The sequence below is a fragment of the Plectrocnemia conspersa genome, unplaced genomic scaffold (genome assembly GCF_051122295.1).
Source record: "Plectrocnemia conspersa isolate PC_06_02 unplaced genomic scaffold, ASM5112229v1 ptg000008l, whole genome shotgun sequence".
Lineage (NCBI taxonomy): Eukaryota > Metazoa > Arthropoda > Insecta > Trichoptera > Polycentropodidae > Plectrocnemia > Plectrocnemia conspersa.
In genome coordinates, this window is record NW_028277172.1 from 18,431,282 (window position 1) to 18,450,980 (window position 19,699).

Sequence of the window (19,699 nt, forward strand, 5' to 3'; positions counted from 1 at the left end):
ACAACTCAAACGCAGCGTTATCGTGACGTCACGAGTGTTAGGGCGAACAGATATCGGTGGGAATGAATCTGTCAACGTGTAGAGAGTGTAGCTAAAAACCAATATACGATTGCAATAATTGACTCATTATATGATGCAATGATCCTTTCCTTCACTAAGTTTTTATCAAGTTTTATAATAACGATAACCGTAAAAAATAACCATATTTTCATCAATAACCATATTGTATCACTACAGTAGGGTAGGCATTGACCTAATCCAATATTATCTCGTGCCAGTCGCTGATGCTGTGCGATCACAGATCCTTTAATACTCCATCTAGTATACTTAGGCTCCTTTTACCTTCAGAGTATTTGCATCTTGGGCCTAAAATGCTATGTATTTGAGGCCCTTCGAATATATGCCTAAAAACTTTCAACAGTAAATACAGTATTTATATAAAGGCAAATCATTAATAGAAAAAAAATTGAATTATATCAAATAGTCACCGAACATTATTCATAAACACTGGAAAGTCCTTTAAGCAGATGGAAGATGTGTTCTACATAAATATCCATTCAATTATATAATAACAAAACAAAAGAAAAACACCGATAAGCAAATAGGCTAAGACTAACTCTAAATTTATTTAAAAAAAAGTAATATACAGTTTATGAAATATTATTTTTTCCTGACCTTGATGATGCAAATTGATCAATCACATAATCTAAATTATTTTTTTCTAATGTTTATTTTTCAATGCTAAAAAGGGAGAATTTACTAAGACGATATCGTACAATAGTTTCAAAATATGTCAAAATAAGCTTTATTTTCTGAATGATCGCTTATAACTTGCAATTGATACTGCAATAGTTAAAAGAATCTGCAGTGAAATTGTAAGATTTGTAAATATTATACATCATCTGGATCACATACAGTAAAATTAAGATGATCCTACTTCGCTACGAGTAGTTTCTTCTCGAAAAATGTCAAATCATGAATTCCCATTTATCGAGAAATTGTATAAAATATTTTTTACTATATAAAATTAAATTTGTAGGAATATTTTTAAAATGTTTACAACCACTACCCTTTTTATAACGCTGCATAAGTAAAGGCGGGTTCATACTTAAAAGGTATACTTCTTGGAAGGTTTTAAGTCATGCTAGATGTTTGAAAATATGTATACTTTCTCGGAAGATCATAAGTATTTGACGCGATTACTTCGATAAATTACCATGACTAAAATAAAAATAATTCTAACCAATTAGTTAAAAGGTAACATGAACATTTAAAAAAAAGTGCTAGCTAGCTTAATAAGAAACAGATAGTTTTTTTTTTTGCCCTAAGAAATAAATAAATAAAAAAGGGAACGAATAAATAGATAACCAGGTGGATGGCTTTGGCCAGGAACTGGAAAAAAATAAATATTACTGTATAATATATTAACACTGTATAAGTATTTGAATGACCAACATTTTTTAATCTAACCGGCCGGCAGCTTTATCTTTGCTTAAAATTTCTTTCACAGTAATATGGCGTCTTATATAAACGTAAAATGTTCTGCTTACCATAATTTTTGTTCATGAAAAATGAGAATGGTGATAGAAATATATATCTCTACTTATTAGTTAAAGCGTTATGTATTCAAGGTAGGATAAAAACTCAATATTGCTTAAATATTTACTAAATAACAATAAATTTATATAAAATATAATACATATATAATTTAAAAAGAGCAATATTAAAATAATTTTAATAAGTGATATTCAACGCCATTGAAATCCCTTCCTCTAATGACGTCACACGCGTGCTGTCTAGTCTCGTATATAAGTAGATGTTGCTGGTACGCAGGCTGGAACAGAGTGTACCGTAGTATAGGTTTCTCTTGCAATGCCGCTACAGTGCTACAGATCTACAATATATACTATAACAAGAATGTCTACAAAAACTGTTAAAAAACTGGAAACGGAGGGACATACTCTAAAGGTAACTCAAAAAAAAAACACTAAACTAGAAGTTCGGGAACTTTTTAAGCAGCCTACTATCTTAGTACTAAAATAAAATAATATATAACGATATTTGATTATATTTATCATTTTATGCAAGTCACTTGTACAAAAACAAACAAATTACAACCGTAAGAGTTAACATAATTTAATTTATTACTTATACTTATGATTTTGTTTAGATCATAATGAGATGAGTATTTAAGAAATATTTACTATAAATAAGTAAGTAGAAAAATAGAAGAAACTCAATTTCTCTAGAAGTAATTTATACAGTTTTAACCTGGTACAATAAAATAAATTAAAATATATAAAAATTTATTTAAGAAATACGGATACAAAAAAAGAAAAAAATAATAAACATGTATGATAGATTTATCATTACAAAATTAAATCGGCGATGTTTTACGTATTAAATATATGCATATAATTCAATAGATTTTCAATTAAAGCCTATCTATCTATTTAGAAAAGAGCGGTGGGCGTAGATTTTCAGTCTTGCCCACAACTGGAACACAATTAATTAATAAAAAAAATATTGAAGAATAACACTATCTATCTAATCTTTTTCAAATTTACACTTTCAAACTACACATACCCTGTGATTCGATTTACATATAAAAAGAAAACTATAACTTTATTTTTATTATATGAAAAATAAAATTTAATCAAAATAAAGAAGATATGTATAATTGAAATAAAATAATTTTTTTAAAAGAAATTATTTACATTAATCACAATAACATTTAATAGTTGATTATACTATATTTATGTATGTATATATTATATATATATATATATATATTGATAGAAAATATTAATATTATAACATATTTACATTAAAAAACTAAGTACAATATTGATAGCGCGATGCTTTATATTTTTGTATGATTACCTAACGTTTTAGCATACATGTATTAATAGATAAGTAACCAAAAAAGTTTGTGATTCCTTGTTTATTTTTATTTTACACTTTGAGAGCTAAGTATTATATTATATATATAACAAATGTGTACCAATTTTTCATTTTAATAAAGTAAAATTTGTATAATGTGGTTTAATACATGTTACGAGTAGCAATCTATCGATCATAAGCATACAAACTTGTTTGGCTATTTAAGCAACAAATCCTTTGGCAACTATAATTATCACAAAAAAGATTTTTGGACCCCCATCTAATCATGCAATTAAATCGTCCAAAGACAATGCACATAAAAAAACTCCACCGCTAAACGCATACACTTTTATACAAATTATCACATATCACAAGTCGACTTATACATTAAAAAAATATATCTTTATTAACTCCACCGGGTATAATGGCCAACTTCTACAAAGTTACTACTTACAAAATTTAAAAAAATCAGAAACGGCTGCATCTATGCACGCTCGTTTCCCATATTAATTGAGCAATTGCAGTGTGTCTTTTTAAACAACTATACAATTATAATTTAGACTTAAAAGCGACAATCACAGACATCCAACCGTCATAAAAGCTTGTGTTTTACCAATCATAAGATTGACTGTACATTGTACCAAATACAAAAATATTAATCTAAAACATTTGTACTAACAGTTAGAATAAATCGATAATTTAGATATGAAATCTCGATACTAAATTACGGCAAGGCAATTTTTTAATGAAGATCATGATAAAGAACATGTTAACTGACCTTTATTTTCTCTTTGAATGAACACTTTTTTTATTGCTTGTAAAAAAATTGGAACTGGTTTATTCAAAATGGGGTATGTCAGTTAACGAGTTCTTGCTCTGGAGTAAGTATGATTAGAATTATTTCAATTAATATTGTCTGCTTGTCATCTATAAGGGAGTGTTGTACCCGAATACATTTTTGGTGTAAAATCATCAGTAATGCTAATTACAAAAAAAATGTTTCTAAAATTTTGGAATACCTAATCCAACAATCGTATGTCTCATCTCAAGCATAGGTACAACAGTCTTCCCTAAAAAAAAGTATCACCTCTAATCAGCTAAACGGCAAAAAATTTGAAAAGTCGGACGAGAAGAAGAAGATGAGTGTCAGAGCTAGGAAGAACGCGCACAAGTGGCGTTTGTTCCGCAGGAAAGACGTCGGTGTTGTGCACAGGCGATCCACCAAGCCGCCTGTCGGCCTATGCTATGCGATCGTCTTGTTGGCCGAAGTGTACGAGATTCTCGGGGTGACTGAATTGGACTTGCTCGGTGGGTGGTACCAGCTGCCGAACCGTTTGACTGCGTCCTCCCATCTGGCCATTGTCCGAAGATAAGTTTGGTTGGAGATGCTGCGAGGTTTGAAGGTCTGCTCGACGGAGGTGAGCGCTAAGAGTTCATCTTTAGTCTTCCAAATGCCGCACTCGAGGCCGGTTAGAAAGGCGCAGCCTAGAGCAGAAACTTCCGTCGAAGCAGCTCTTTCCAATTTCAAGCCGGTCATGTCACTTATCAGTTGACTGACAAAATCATTCTTGGAAACACCACCGTCGATTCTAAAATGTTTTAGTATACTTTAGCATAATAATTTATATATTACCACATATGTATTAAGTGAAATGAAAATTCAAAATGTCTTTTTTATTCGTATTTTGGGTAGTGATGGGGTAAACATCATTTAAAGTCATCGACGAATGAAAGTTCAGTATGGTGATGTATGTCTGCTATTCAGCAAGTGTACTAATGAACGAGAAAGTTCCAAAACAGTACATGTTCAGTGATTCGAGAGTATTGGGCAAAGCATAACTAAACCAAATTTTGACCAATAGGAGGGCGCAAAAAACAATTATCCCTTCTCAGAAGTCAAAAATCCACGTCAAAAGCAATAAAATCGTACTGTCTCCATCGCAGTGGGAACGCTCGGTATGAACGCTCAGTATGAACGCAGATACGATTTTATAGCTTTTGACGTGAATTTTTGACTTCTGAGAATTGTTGATTGTTTTTGCGCCCTTATATTGGTCAAAAGTGCAGACAAATTATGGAGCAATATGCGAGATGCAATGTCTGTACTTATTCTTCTGCTTATTTTCCCCTGAGAGATGAGTTGGTTTAATGTGTATTCTGGACTTGACCTTATGAATCTCTTAAACTATAATTAGTTTTTGAACTTTAGGTTTGGGTAATTAATGTAAGTTAGGTTTGGGTTTGAACAGCAAACGGACGTTTCGCAACAATCAAATTGAATTTCATATTAGCACCTATCAGTTAAATTATATTTTCGCTAGTAGAAATATATATCTACTGGTGAAAATGTATTTGAACTTAACTAGTTCAAATACACATTCACTGTAACATTTATACATCGCATGTAAATAATTAATGGTGTATATGTAAATATATATATTACTACATATGGAACAGTTGAAATCATATAATTTTACTAGCACCTGCCAGATAAATTATATTTTCATTGGTGAAAATATATATCTACCAGTGAAAACATATTTCGATATGATTTTACTAAAATGACATTTAAAAAAAAATATTTTCGCGATAGGTTTGAGACTGTTTTCTTTAAATTTAATTTGAAGAATAACCTGAGAATTATTGGTATATAATCAGGAACGTCATTTCAGCTTTTTCAGAGAGGGGGGGGGGGCAAAAGTTGGCTAGTCAATAATCGTTTTTTTAATGTTTCGACTTTTTTAAGATTCGTAATAATTCATTATATGACATGCATTTTTCTGACCAAATTCAAGGGGGGGGGAAATGGCCCCACCTGCCCCCCCCTAAAATGTCGTTCCTATAGACATTAGCATCATTCTCATTACAATTGCAGTACGTTAATTCCACTCAAGCAACACAATAATGGTAGAAGAAAAAGCTACTTTTTATTCAGTTGAGTTCTTAAATTTCATGAATCAAAGTAGATTTCCATACAAGTTAGTCCTAACAGTGAAACAGTGCAATAGATCCCAATTTATGCAGTTAGCCATAAATATATGTATATTTCCAAGATAAGATTAACCTTTTCGCTTCAAGCGACTTAATTTCCCGATTTGCTCTTCGCTATGGCAATAAATAAGTCACTTAATGTTATTCTCGTGGTAAGATTTTTATGTAGCAATATCACAAGTGTAGTACCAAAATCACAAACAAACACAAATAACATTTAATTTATAAATAAACGAAAATTAAACAAATTTTCTAATAAATACTAGAAATAAGTGCTTTAAATATTAATGTAGTCATTCGATAAAGTACATCTTTAGATCCCCGCGATGTATTCTAAATACAAAAAATCAAACAGAAATAAAGATAAATGTGAGACTTATCGCCAGAAATATTATCACAGCTTCAAAAGGTCAGACTTCTCAATAACGTAATGATGATAATGTAAAAAAACAATTACAAGACCCTTTGTCATTTATGTTTTTAAGACATGCAACAATTACTCAAGTAAAATAAAATAAACTGGTTATCTTTGAATGCAATATCCTCAGAACTACATTTGAACTGATTCAGTACAATTTATCGTGGACCTCATATATTGAGACAATCGTCAAATTTTGTAAGATGCAGAGGCTCAAATATAACTAAGAGACAGGCACTAGAAGAGGTTGATGGATTATGTCGGAGAAGACCTAAAAAGATTCATATAAAGTAATACCTGATTTTATTAAACGTATATGACGTTTCGTTAAGAACGCATTTATAAAGCTGCACGGCTCTGAAGACAATAGCTTCTAACAACGAACGAACGAGATGCTCTTTTCTAGTAGTTAACTTCATACCGATGAATCCAGCAGCCGCCGATGTATCGTTAATCGGAGGCTGTAATCAATTTTATGTGCATTATTATACTATTAATTATTTAATAATTAAATAGCTATTAATTATTGAATATATAATATATTACCCCAAGTCCACTAAACGCTGGTACAAAATACACTCCGTCGGAATCTTCCACTGCATTTGCTAAGTCGGCAGTATCTTTGGGATCTTGAATCAATCCTAAAAATATATACATACATATAAATAAATAAATTTCAAACAGTCTTCAACAATTGCTGCCATACCTGCCGTTTCCGCCCATTTCATCAAAGAGCCAGTATCGCTATTTGAACCTTCGACCATATATACCAGCTCCGAACCCTTCTTCCATCCGACCAATGGATACAACCCAGATACGCCAGCGTGCGGTTCTTTGCCAGTGTTGATATCAATAAAACTACCCGTTCCCATCGTTAATTTGATATCGCCATTATTAAAACAGCAAGAGCCCCACATGGACGCAGTTTGATCTGCCATCTAAAAATCGCAAACAGCAAAATTAATAAAATAATCGAACAATCGTCAGATCATAAGATACGTACCGAAGCAGTAATGGGTATTTTAACTCCGAACAGCGATTCATCGATGCAGCCAAAATCACCAGCCGTGTCCACAATGTTCGGCAATATCTCTCTAGGAATGCCCAGCATGTTTAAAGCCCAACCGGCCCATGAAAGAGTGAACGGATCGAAGAATCCTGTGGCTGATACGCACGAGTAGTCGCTGACGTGTATCTTTCCTCCGGTGAGCTTATATAGAAGCCACGTATCCAAAGTTCCGAATAGAGCTGTGCCTTTATCTATGGCCTCTTTAAAGGCTGGGTAGTTTTTCATCGCCCACACTAGTCGTAACGTCACCTATTATATGAAAAGAATGTTGATATTAAACTGAAAATGAGTTTTGTTAAAATTATGATACATACTTGTTTATTCATAAACTTGAAAACACTTCCGGCCAAAAATCGTTTACTTCTTGACACCGAGTACAATAGATAAGAGCTGAATTTTAAACTCTGTAATGATAAATTGATTGATTAAATTTTATCAATATAGAATATATGGAATAATTTAATGTATTAGATACTTTTATCATGATCGAATTGTTCCAGCTGCTAACCAACTTGTCGGCTCTCATGTCCTTCCATGTTATGAAGTTGTGAAAGTGCTCTCCGGTAATACGGTCCCAAGTTATAAACGTTGCTCTTTGGGTGCTCAATCCTATGGCGTTGATCTGATTTGGAGATATATTTGCATCTAAAAAAAATAATAATACTGAAAACCATTTATAACATAAAAAATAAAAATCTCCTCCAACAATAATTTTAAGAATTTTATAAAATGAGCCCTAACTACATTAGTTATTTAGTTCATGTAAGGGTCAATTTCGTTGCACTTTATTAATCGAGTCAATTACTCTAATCAATGAGACATTTTTATGTCAGTCAAACTTTTTTATAATATTTGTTATTGACATTGATACAATCTAGCAACAATATTTTTTTCATAAATAGCATATAATTATGGTAATTTTAATAAATCTATACAAAATTTTACTAATATTTTTTTTGTGAAATAATAATAATCTTTATAAATATTTTTTTATGGGACACACCATGATGATAGATGTCACTAGGTAATATTGAAAATTTTGTTTTAATACGAAAAATTATCAGTTATGATAAATGTTAATTTATATATTTTTTTTAAATACTCTTTTTTAATTTACAAACGAATTAAATTCTCAAATTATTATCACAATGGCTTGGAATCATCTCAGTGGTTTTCAAATGTAAAAGAAAATTTATATTAAATCCCCCTGCTACCCCCCCTCCTAAATGACGTCCCTGATTGTATGTATCAAAAAATATATAAAATAAAAATTATAACTACACGTATGGTATTTATTGAATTAAAATCGAAAAAAATGGGTACTTGTTAAGAATGTCGGCGCCACGTTCAGAAACCAATGGTAATGAACTATCCGCTGTGTTTGGCCCTAATGGCTACGAATGCGGCCAATAACGTTTTGATGAATTATTGTATTGTACATATTTTGAATACTTTATGTAAAAACATGTTAACTAATATAAACAAGTTTCGAGATACTTAGCCAAATATAAAAAGTACCTGTATTCTTATAATGTATATTATAAAACTACTTATAAGAATACAATACAATAATTAGACAAAGTATGCACTATCTATGATTTTTAATTAAAGCTTACAATTTCGTGTAACTTTCATTAGATAATGTATGCCTTAACTAGTGAGTGTGTAAAGTCTCTGACGTTAGCTAGTTACATCGTCATTTGACAGACGAACGTGTTTGACAACCAAACTAATTGCGAGCGACTAATCGTAAAGCCAATAATAATAATAAAAATAGTAGCGTGGGTCAGAACGGTGAACACCACATGAAAAACTCTCAGCAACGATTATATAAATTTACAACAAGATTATTCACCTTACATTAATGGTTTAAATGTATTATTTATGTATTTATGTAGCAGACGTTGTTGGCAGAAAAAATGTTCATAACCATTGGTTTCTGAGCGTGGCGCCGATATTCTTAACAAGTACCAAAAAATGTACAAATAAAAATGCAGTTTTGTAAGAATAATCTAATTATTTCCAACTGCGCGTCTTAATTGACCGTTTTAAAATAAAACAATGATGAAATTTCTCGCAACCAATTTGCACTTTAGGAAAAAAATAAACATTCAAGCAGTAAAAATAGGTTCAAAAGTTGAGGAGCCACTGCTCCGTGTTTTTATGATATACTACAAGGCAAGAGACACTCGGACAACAAAAGAGTTCCAACGAACCCAATCATTGAACACTTTCATCTCAATGCAGTATGAAACGACACAGATTCGCATTATTGCCGAATTCGCAAGGCGTTCAAGGCCGAACCGTACCTCTTTAGTGTTATAGATCTAGCAGTCAGAGATCAAGGCTGACCAATTCCTTATTCGAGCATTGGGTAACATTTTTAACGATGGATGCTGTATGTAAAAAAAGATTTGACCCAGATTTCTAAAGACAATGATGATCGATACCGTTCTCGATTTATGGGAGATGACAGCTTCGGAATACAATGGTTAAGATTGAGTCATAAATACATAAAACCATATGTGTGATTATTATGGAAAAAACAAGAGACATACATAATCGTTTGTTTATTTAGCATCGTTGTTTTCAAACGTTCTTTAAATATTACGATCACAAAGTACTAGTGCGCGTTCAACTTATTTTATGATTGATACAGATTACATTAATTCAAACACTTCTCTCGGGATGTAGTTTATTTTTGTATCTTATTGAGATAAGAGTTTGAGTAATCATAATCAAAATGTCCCACTGACAAGAGCAAGCGCAAATGAGTAAACTGTTGTTCAATGCGATTGATTGCGATCGTTCGAACGCCCCGTGTGTTATATACATGTGTTATATACTCTGATTTATAATAAATGTATTATTAATATTATATGACTTAATATGATTAAGACGCAATTATTTTGCTGTGAGTCGGTTATATGAACGTTTATTTATTGAGATAATCAGATAATGTAACTTTGATATTTGACACCGAGAACAATAATACATGTACTCCATGTTCACGTAATCCATTAAAAATCGTCACAAAAGAAATGCATCACATGTTAAACTTAAAGTATATATAAAGGTAGGAAATAAAGTGAGACACTTGCACTTGGAGAGAAAGAGAGTGAAGACAGAGACAATACAACGTCTACTCATTTATAAGTCTTTCGTCCAATCAATTATTCTTCCCGGACCTTAGCACATGAACAAGTAAGCAAATTATTGTACAGTGAGGTTTTAACCTATTATATACTATTTTTTTGAAATAACACGTTATTAGTGAAAATCGAAAAACGATATAATAAATCACAGTATACGACCTTGGACAATGCCCATCAAGCAAATGTCGCTTTCTAAAGGCGTATACCTAATTCGCTGTTCTAAGAAACATATATTGGCTGGATGATGGCTGCATGATTGTGATTGGTCAGCAAGCTTTGCAGCCCTGGATACTTAAGCCTGGACTTCAATGAGAAGAAGGTAATCACAAGCAGTCGCTCGCAGGCTTCGGGAGAAAATCGAAGAGACCACCAGACGCCCGTCCGCCCGCCGACAACATACTGTCATGGACGCACACTTCCTGAGAGGGACTTCACCGTACAAGCACCGTAGCTTCAATGTCAACATCAACTTCCGCTGTACACCCGCTGCAACGCCACCTACAAGACCTCTGAGAAGCTCCCACGGACATCATCCCTGCGCCAGGTACTCCACCACCGTTCGGAGAAAACATCTCGCCATTCTGTCGCAACATACATATGTATGTAAATATAATCTAGTACAACTCTAACTAGATGCCATGCATTTTTCTGGACAAATTCAAGAAGGAGCGGCAAATGCTCCCATCTGATCCCCCCATAAATTAAGTCCCTGTACTATATAGTTTATAATTAATAAAATCGATTTTATATTCAGGCTGGTGCTGTAACAATAATTGTAGGTTGCTTTTTATGTTAATAATATTAAATACAAGTAATTTTAAATATTTCGGTGACTTATGGACACACTGTATTTATATATTATATATTAAGAACGGGTCAATCGCGGAAATTGAGATAAAAAAATGAAAAAAGAACAGATAACATTGGTTACAAACAAGGTCAGCCGATAAAAATAATAATACGATAAACACTCAGTGAGGTTCAACGGAAGGCAAGTACCATTCGGAGTGTCGACTCTCGCAAGATCGCCACGAAGGTTTTTGGTAAACCCTTCAAAATACATTAACCTGTCAGTGATGACCGTAAGCACGACCATAAACGATTCATTAATTTACATAAGCACAATAGGAAGAACCTTTCTAATGTCCTACAACACTATTAACAGGAACTGATGTTTTTAATTGCATAATGACACTTCAATTTCTAGACATGAGGTCGCTCACATAAAAAAATAACAACTTATCGACCTTGTTGAGTGTAGAATACAAAAACTTGTTTAATTAATTCATGAGGTAATATGTTATGTATTGGAGATTCATGGAGAACCATATCATTGGATTTAGATACTCTGAAGATAACCAGATTATATTATGCACATGTAACGTTCCAACGATCGCGTTAATTGGTAATAATATGATCGGTATCAGAGCTGCGGTTGGGCGATTTTTAGTTATTGTATATCGAAGCGATATCGACGTATCTGTGCTATTACACAGCGGCGGTACTCTCGTATGTTTTGTATTGATGAGTGCTAATTAGCAAATGTCAAGTTGGTTGTAACCAGGACGATAACAAGATTAGGTAAATCGAGTTTAGGAATCAGTTTTGGTATGCAACCATTTTTATTATTTATTTGTATTTATATATTACTACTAAAGCTTATGAAGTCATTAAATTTCAGTTGATAAGTTTTAAAAAAATATAGATCAGGTGCAACCAAGACGTTGTGTCATTCTAAAACGGTTGCTGTCACTTTGATGTAATTTACAAAAAAAAAACAACCTCATTGCGCACCCAATTGAAACTAAAAACTTTCATTAATTAAAGTGGCAATATATGTGCAATCAATAAAAAGTACATTAAATACGTATTTTTAAATAAAATATTTTAAATGGCATTTTCATAATCTTTTGCTTTCCTGTGATGTAAACCGAATGTACATGTCATCTTATTATGTAAATATTTCCATAAATATGTCGAATAAAAATAAGATTTTACGACGCGAAATAAGTCAAACTTGTTGATTATCATGATAATGATTTCTTCGTAATAATATTAGCATTTTTCCAATTTAAATAATCAGGTTTGACACATTTTACATGTACACTGAGTGTACAACACCGGATTTTTACGCGTATAATTCTCATTGCGAGGATAATATATCATTAGATTTTTATTTAAGACAAATGTCAGTGTCCACCGACCAACAGTAAAAGCCGAATTTGACTACTCACGAGGAAGAAACAGTTGCCAATCTCTGATTAAGTTCAATATGGTTACTTAATCGCTTTCTGATTTCTAGTGGCATCTACAGCATAACAATAAGACACTAACATAAATCACTGCGAAGGGCCTCGGCCAGTTAGCCTTGTCACAATTTTGAGAGAATAAAACCACTGGGTTGCATCAAAGCATTGGAAAGCGAGAAAGGGATTTTTGGACAATGATTAACAGCAAGTGTCCCCGCGGCGATTAATTAGCAATTGCAGTACTGCACATCGTCCGTTTTAGGATTCGGTTCGACGACCTGAGAGCGGAAATAACATGGAACGTCCAACGCAAGCAAATCGAGCAAAGGAACAACGAAGACTGGTTTCCCAGAATTCCAGAGGCTGTGTATCGGAAATCGCAGCTTTTGTATGTCAAGTTCACAAAAGTTCACGCTCTGCATGAACATTATCATCATAAGCGACTGGCAAACCGGTCGGGAAGGGCAAAAAGTGGCGAAAGTTGACCGCGAATCGGAAAGAGTATAAAATTGCGAATGAGTGTGTAAATCTGCATAACGTGGGCTTAAAAAATAAATGGCAGTTGTTATAAGATAACACTAGTTATTCTATTATATTAGAACAGCTTTTTTTTATGATAAGTGTCCTAAAGATATAGATCACCAGCCAGTTTCATTGCCCATCCTGGACGATCTCCAGAGGGGAAATGGTTCGGCAAAATTCCTGTTTGGTCAGTAGCGTCACATAATAATTTTCTTTTAATTCATCAACAAATATATTGATATTTATTTTTCTATATAGATTAGCTGCCTTTAGGTGATTCATTGATCTTTTTCTGAAGACCAATAAATCTTAAATAAGCCAACTATGCTCGCAATCAATATTAGTTTTAAGTAATTTGACTATCTATTATATATTTTTGCTTAAAACATGTAAAAATGTGAGCAAGGACTATTTTATTAGATCAATCATTCAGTATTTATAGTGCAATATTGTAGTAAATAATATTAGTACACAAATCCAGACATTTGTGTCAATAATAATATTCTAACGCTTCTTCAGTGGGTTAAATATAACTTGTATTCTGTGAAATAATGAATCACACGTAACCATCTACATTTATTAAAATAATCAAATCATGTATTGAAAAACTATATAAGTGCGCTTCAATTGCTGTTTGATCTGACATGCGAAAAAAAGCAATCCAAAAGCAAAAACAATCGCGAAACGTATGATTAATTAGTATTATATTTAAACATATAAATTATATTTTTGTTAAGTTAAGAATCAAGAAAAGTCATATAAGTCATTTAAGAAATTGCCAAGTACATTACGGTTCAATGTTTTAGATGCACGTACATTTATGAATCAACCTTGGATTGACAACGATCAAAATATATGGAAGAGATCACAGTGACATAATAATTGATACAAAAAATAAACAGTGTTTATTCGTAAAAAAAACACGTCAGTTACGGGTTTTAAGCATATCACATGGCAAATTGTCCAATTTGCCAATTGGCGAAAGAGGCGAAGACAGTTCAAATGCATGTCTAAATTCATTAACAGAGACAATTCAAACGATCGTTTAAATCCGAGCCAATATGGAGCAATGGACACTCACACGCAATTTGCATAAAGCTCAATAAAGAACAATAATAGAGAAATATTAAATAACGAGAGCATTTCCCGTGGGAATAAGTGCAACGAACTGATCAATATCGAGAATAGTTCGTTGGAAAAACTATGAGAAAAAAAATATAGGCAGCAGAAAGTTGATTGATTATCCTTTCGCTTCTATCCCGAGCGACACTGCGAACGAATAACCTTGATCAAGCAGTACGGAGCCTATTACGTGTTTTACCACAATTAGAGAAAGTTCTACTCTATTCAACAGTAGATTAAATATTATTTTTGTAAAATAACGATAGTTGACGTTTAAACTTAATTTTAACATATGTATACTTATTAAGAAAGATTTTTTAAATACCCTAAATCAAACATATTTGATTCCAAGCGTATAACGCGGCAATTTATAAACGTATGGGTTAATGGCTTACTCTCACATCTTGCACTTAACCTACATATGGAACCTCTCCCACTGTCCATGCAGTGTGTCCTGATATTTTTTTTCTTGATTTTTGTTCTGATTTTTGGATTGCACGCGTATAACTGAAGATTTTGATCGATTACTTTATATTTTAAAAAACTAATATTTTTTTAATTTAATTTTTGTAATCTATTATACTTTAAATATTAAACATATTTAATTTACAGCATATCTCGATTGCAATCACTTTGATGAGAACTTAATTAATGAAACTACATTAGCATAATATACTGGTCCATACGTTATAAAAAAAATGAATATATTGCGTGATTTGAAATTTTGCGGTTAATTAACGAGTGTAAATAGTTTTGATTATATCATAAGACAAGAAGATAGAAACATGCTAACATACAAGTTTGTCGTAAATGAGTTATAAAAGACTACTATTAAAAATTCCAAAATCAATATAGCCACAATGGGCGAAGGGTATTTTTAAAACATAATAGTTTTTTTTAAATTACAGTTTACAATTTACAATAATACAGTCATGATGAGCGAATGTTTAAAAGACAACAACTGTGCATATCACTGACAATGTACAAATAATTCAGTTGATTTATAATTTTAAATAGATATATACTTAAATTAATAGAGTGAAACATTCTATTTATTAACCGGTTGCTGATTACATCTGCCTAATTTGAATTCAGATACATGTCAAAAAACCTGTTTTAAATAAAATCTATGTTAATATATTGTATATGGTATGTATGAAATGTATTTCACAAGAGTCAGTTAAATAAACCACAAATATCTATAAAAAATCATTTTGCATCCATCAGGTATGTCATTTTTTTAAAACCACTTATCAAATATAAAGATCCCATTAATGCACCATTAACATTTGTAAAGCTTTTAAGTGCTTCTTACATCCTTCAGTGACCGACACTTTTTTCAATTATAATCTGACTTAAATATTTATTATAAACAACTTATCAAGCTCATTTAATTTATATAAAAAAAAATGTTTATCAATTGCGATTATCCATTTCAAGGTTACTTGCAGATAAATAATTGCAATAGTTTGTCAAATAATAAATTAATTTTATTTACCATAATCTAAGACTTTTTGGAATTTGGAATCGCATTATATATTTTGTCTTTCAAAAATTGTGAAGACTTTAAAAATACAAAAATTGCAATTTTAAGGATTCAAATGTAAGCCAAACTAACGATAGCGTAAAAAATAATGAACGGCCAATAATAAGACCCACATTGTTTTGAATTACCTCGAGTTCTTAGGTTCTCAAGTGTGAATATAAAATGATGTTGCAAGTTCACAGTTTCATAATATATTCTCTAAAGTGTAAATGATAAAAAGGTATGCCTTTATATATGGCATGAAGCTAATGGAATAGTAGGTTAAAAATAACCCACAGAATTTTAAAAGTTATGTTTATTTCAAACGAATGAAACTATCAGAATATATATAAAACTTGTTAATGCGTTTAATGACTTTTGATTTAGTTCATTTAAAGCACATTTAGTTCATTTAACACGAATATTTTGAATCAACTGATTTTTTAACCTTGTGATCCATATTTTTTTCTTTCTTCAGCGAATATCATATATCGAAGGCGAGGCAAAATACTGTAAATCCACTAATTGTTTATATTATTTATAAAAGATAAGGGTCAGCAACAATATTCAGTCGGAGTTTCACATTATGGTTTATTTTTTTTAAATTTCAAAATGAGAAAAATAGTCAAAATTACAATTTAATCAAATAAAATTAAGGATATTTTATGTTAATTTTTAATTCACATGATCGTCCTTTATTTTAGTTTTTATCGTCCAATATTTTTATTCTGACCGTACACTATTTTTATTCTAAACATTTGATATTTATTCTGACCCCGAATAATATAATTATGACCATTCATTATTTAAATTCCGATCGTCTTATATTTTTATTCTGATCGTATGCTATTTTTATTATAACCATGTGCTATTTATTCTGACTCAAAGTTAATTTAAATTTAATTTGTTGTCTTTGTAAATGACTATATGACATCTATAATGACCAATGTATTATATGACTTATCTTTGGTTTATAAACGTTTTTACGTTTAGGATTTATTGCCCACAAAAAACTCGAGAAGATTTTTGGGGGCAATAAATCAAAATATAATATAATTCCATATATAAATATATTTTTAACCTTTTTTTAACAACGAATTCAATGAAAATTTGGACCTACGTAAGTCAGTTCCAGTTAGGAAACCAAATCTCGGGATTCTGGACGATTAGGATACCTATGAATCCCGACATTAGTGAATATTGGGGTTGATTTTTGCCAAGAATATTGGAGTTGGTGGACTCTGAACAAATTTTGAAATTTAGATACACCTGCACTTATCATGTGCGGGATCATCGGATGCCCACAGGTACAAAAGCAATTATAACGTCAGAGATGTCAGTAACTTTTTTTATTAAAATTAATATTTGAACGAAAAAAATTTAATAGAAAAACAAGAATGGTTTAATGGTAATAAATTAGGTTTTATTAAGTACTCTATTTTCTATTTACCAGCACTAGTCAATCGAAAAGGTTTAATTCTCTTGCACGGCATTGTGCACTACCTCATCCGCTATAATCACCAGACATATAACGAATTGATTATCACTTGTTTAAGCATTAAAATAACTTTTAACGAGGTAAAAACTACCGGAAAAAATAAATGGCGATTATAATGGTTCGTAGTTCTTTGAATAAAGTTAATTATTAATTAATAGAGTAAATGTATTTGATTTTGGAGGTCATAAACCGCAATTGTTTTCCTTGCAATCTAATATATGTATGATAAGTATGAATAACAATGGATGTTTTTATTGTACATACATATATTAAAAAAAGTCAAGATGCTTAAATGAAAGAGTTCCACTCTTTTAAAGCTTAGTAAAACAATAAATCAAGATTCTTGCGTACTACCCGATAAAATAATCGTAGTAAAAGTATAAAAATCTATTTGAAAAAAGTACAATTAGTCATATTCGACGTCACTTCGAACTACAATATATCATGCGATGTATGTTCTATAATGTTTGTTATAATTACGGTCGTACGTTATTATGCAAAAATGTGGTGTACTGCGCAAACGTGCCCTTCGATCACATATGCGAGAAATAATGGCTTTTTATCATGAAAATTAACGTACCTTTTATAGCGTTCCGGATCACGGATAATACGGTGGCCCACAACTCCTCTGGATTGATTTCCACATATCCCGGCTCCGGAAAATGCAACTTAACCTATAAAAACATCATCTGTCATTCACTCGAAGATGGCCGTTGATATTCCAAATCGGCCATAAGAGAACGAAAAGCGACCATCGATCAATTCAAATCCATTATTTTATAAAAATAAAATACAAAATCAGTGTCATGTTCACAATGGCAGCGTTGAGCGTTGATTTTTTAAATTATACGAAAAACGATCGAAAATCGACCATGAAAGGTGCAAAATAATAAATGTTATATTTTAATTTTTACGTTATTGGATTTACGTTCGATCGATCGCTCTCAAGCTATGTATGTCAAAATGATCAATGAAGAATTGACGATAGGATAACGTACTTGCTCCATAGCGTGTCCCTTAGGATTGGCATTTTCGTCGAACACCCGGCAGATGACGGTCGTGGTGCCGACGTCCAGCGCGGCAACGTACGACGTCAACATCGCGGTGATGGCGCTCGCAGCTGACTGACTGAAAGAAAAACGGCGTCCGCCTATTGTCGCGTCGTTTCCCTCACTGCGCATGCGTATCGCGGCGCCATTGTTTATAAAGCAAATTTTCACGAGGGTTGATGTGCGTAATATAAATATTACGCATTTAATTTAACGAACACATAAAAATATATTTATTTGCGTAAAATTATCGTATACACAATTGAACAAAATTAAATCCAAATGATTTTTTGAAATTTACTCATCCTTCGTTAATGATCTAAACGTCTAAATATTTGAGCATTGGCATTTTGATGAATTGATTAAATAGTTCGTGAAGATAAAAAGTCGCCCGATAGATAAGATAAAACGCTCATATTGTATCACTTATTATTTATAGCTGTTTTGAAACAATGTAATTATTAATAAACTTTTCTTGAAACGCTTAAAAAAATATGTTATAAAGCCTTTATAATTGTATGAATTATTATGCGATAAAACACAAATTAAAAATTGCTTTTAAAATTAAAATAAATTAGTGCCATCTGTTGGATTAAGTTCAAAGTTTTACTATCCCCATGGTTGATAAGAGTCGCAATTTTTTGACGAATTCAAAACTGTTTGGTTTTTTCAATGGTTAGCCGTGTAAAAAGTTGCCAGAAGTATTAAATTATTAGAAAACAATTTTTGAAAAAAATGAGGACATAAAAATTGAAAGAATTGTTGTTTTTTCTATACAAAAACGGGAATATATTTTATATAAAATAATATTTTGGTAACCCTAGGCGTATGTATCTCAATGGACATTGGGCACTAATCCATTGTTGTGAAAGAAAACCTTTTAATTATGATATATGCAATCAAACTAAATAAAACAATGTTGTTATTTGTCACATGTCCTTTGATTTTTTTTCAAGTTTGGCACCTTAAAAATACAGGCAACGACAAACGGAATTTACTAAAAGCAAACATCATATTCGATAAGAAAAATATCATTATAAATACAAACCATGTTTTTATCGTACTTAATAAATTGTTTTGAAGACACTGTCCCAAAAATTACATCATAAAAAATACTGCTTCCAGATAAGAAAAGAGGCGAGAAATTCAACTAAGGGACTGTTATAGTGTGGCGCAAAAAAACAATTAAATTTTAAAATAATAACTTTTATTTTTTTA

General features: G+C 31.6%; 1 protein-coding gene across 1 annotated transcript; it reads right to left on the reverse strand.

Annotated features, from left to right (window-relative positions):
* Window positions 1-3,007: 3,007 nt before the first annotated feature.
* LOC148233255 (glycerol kinase 5) lies at window positions 3,008-18,611 on the reverse strand. The gene is made up of 9 exons (XM_088190560.1): window positions 18,431-18,611; window positions 18,013-18,106; window positions 7,837-8,006; window positions 7,676-7,765; window positions 7,296-7,610; window positions 6,999-7,230; window positions 6,839-6,933; window positions 6,590-6,753; window positions 3,008-4,472 (listed from the first exon to the last, which is right to left on the reverse strand). The coding sequence occupies exons 1-9, from the start codon at window positions 18,530-18,532 to the stop codon at window positions 4,127-4,129; spliced, it is 1,608 nt and encodes a 535-aa protein (XP_088046686.1). The 5' UTR covers window positions 18,533-18,611; the 3' UTR covers window positions 3,008-4,126.
* Window positions 18,612-19,699: the final 1,088 nt, after the last annotated feature.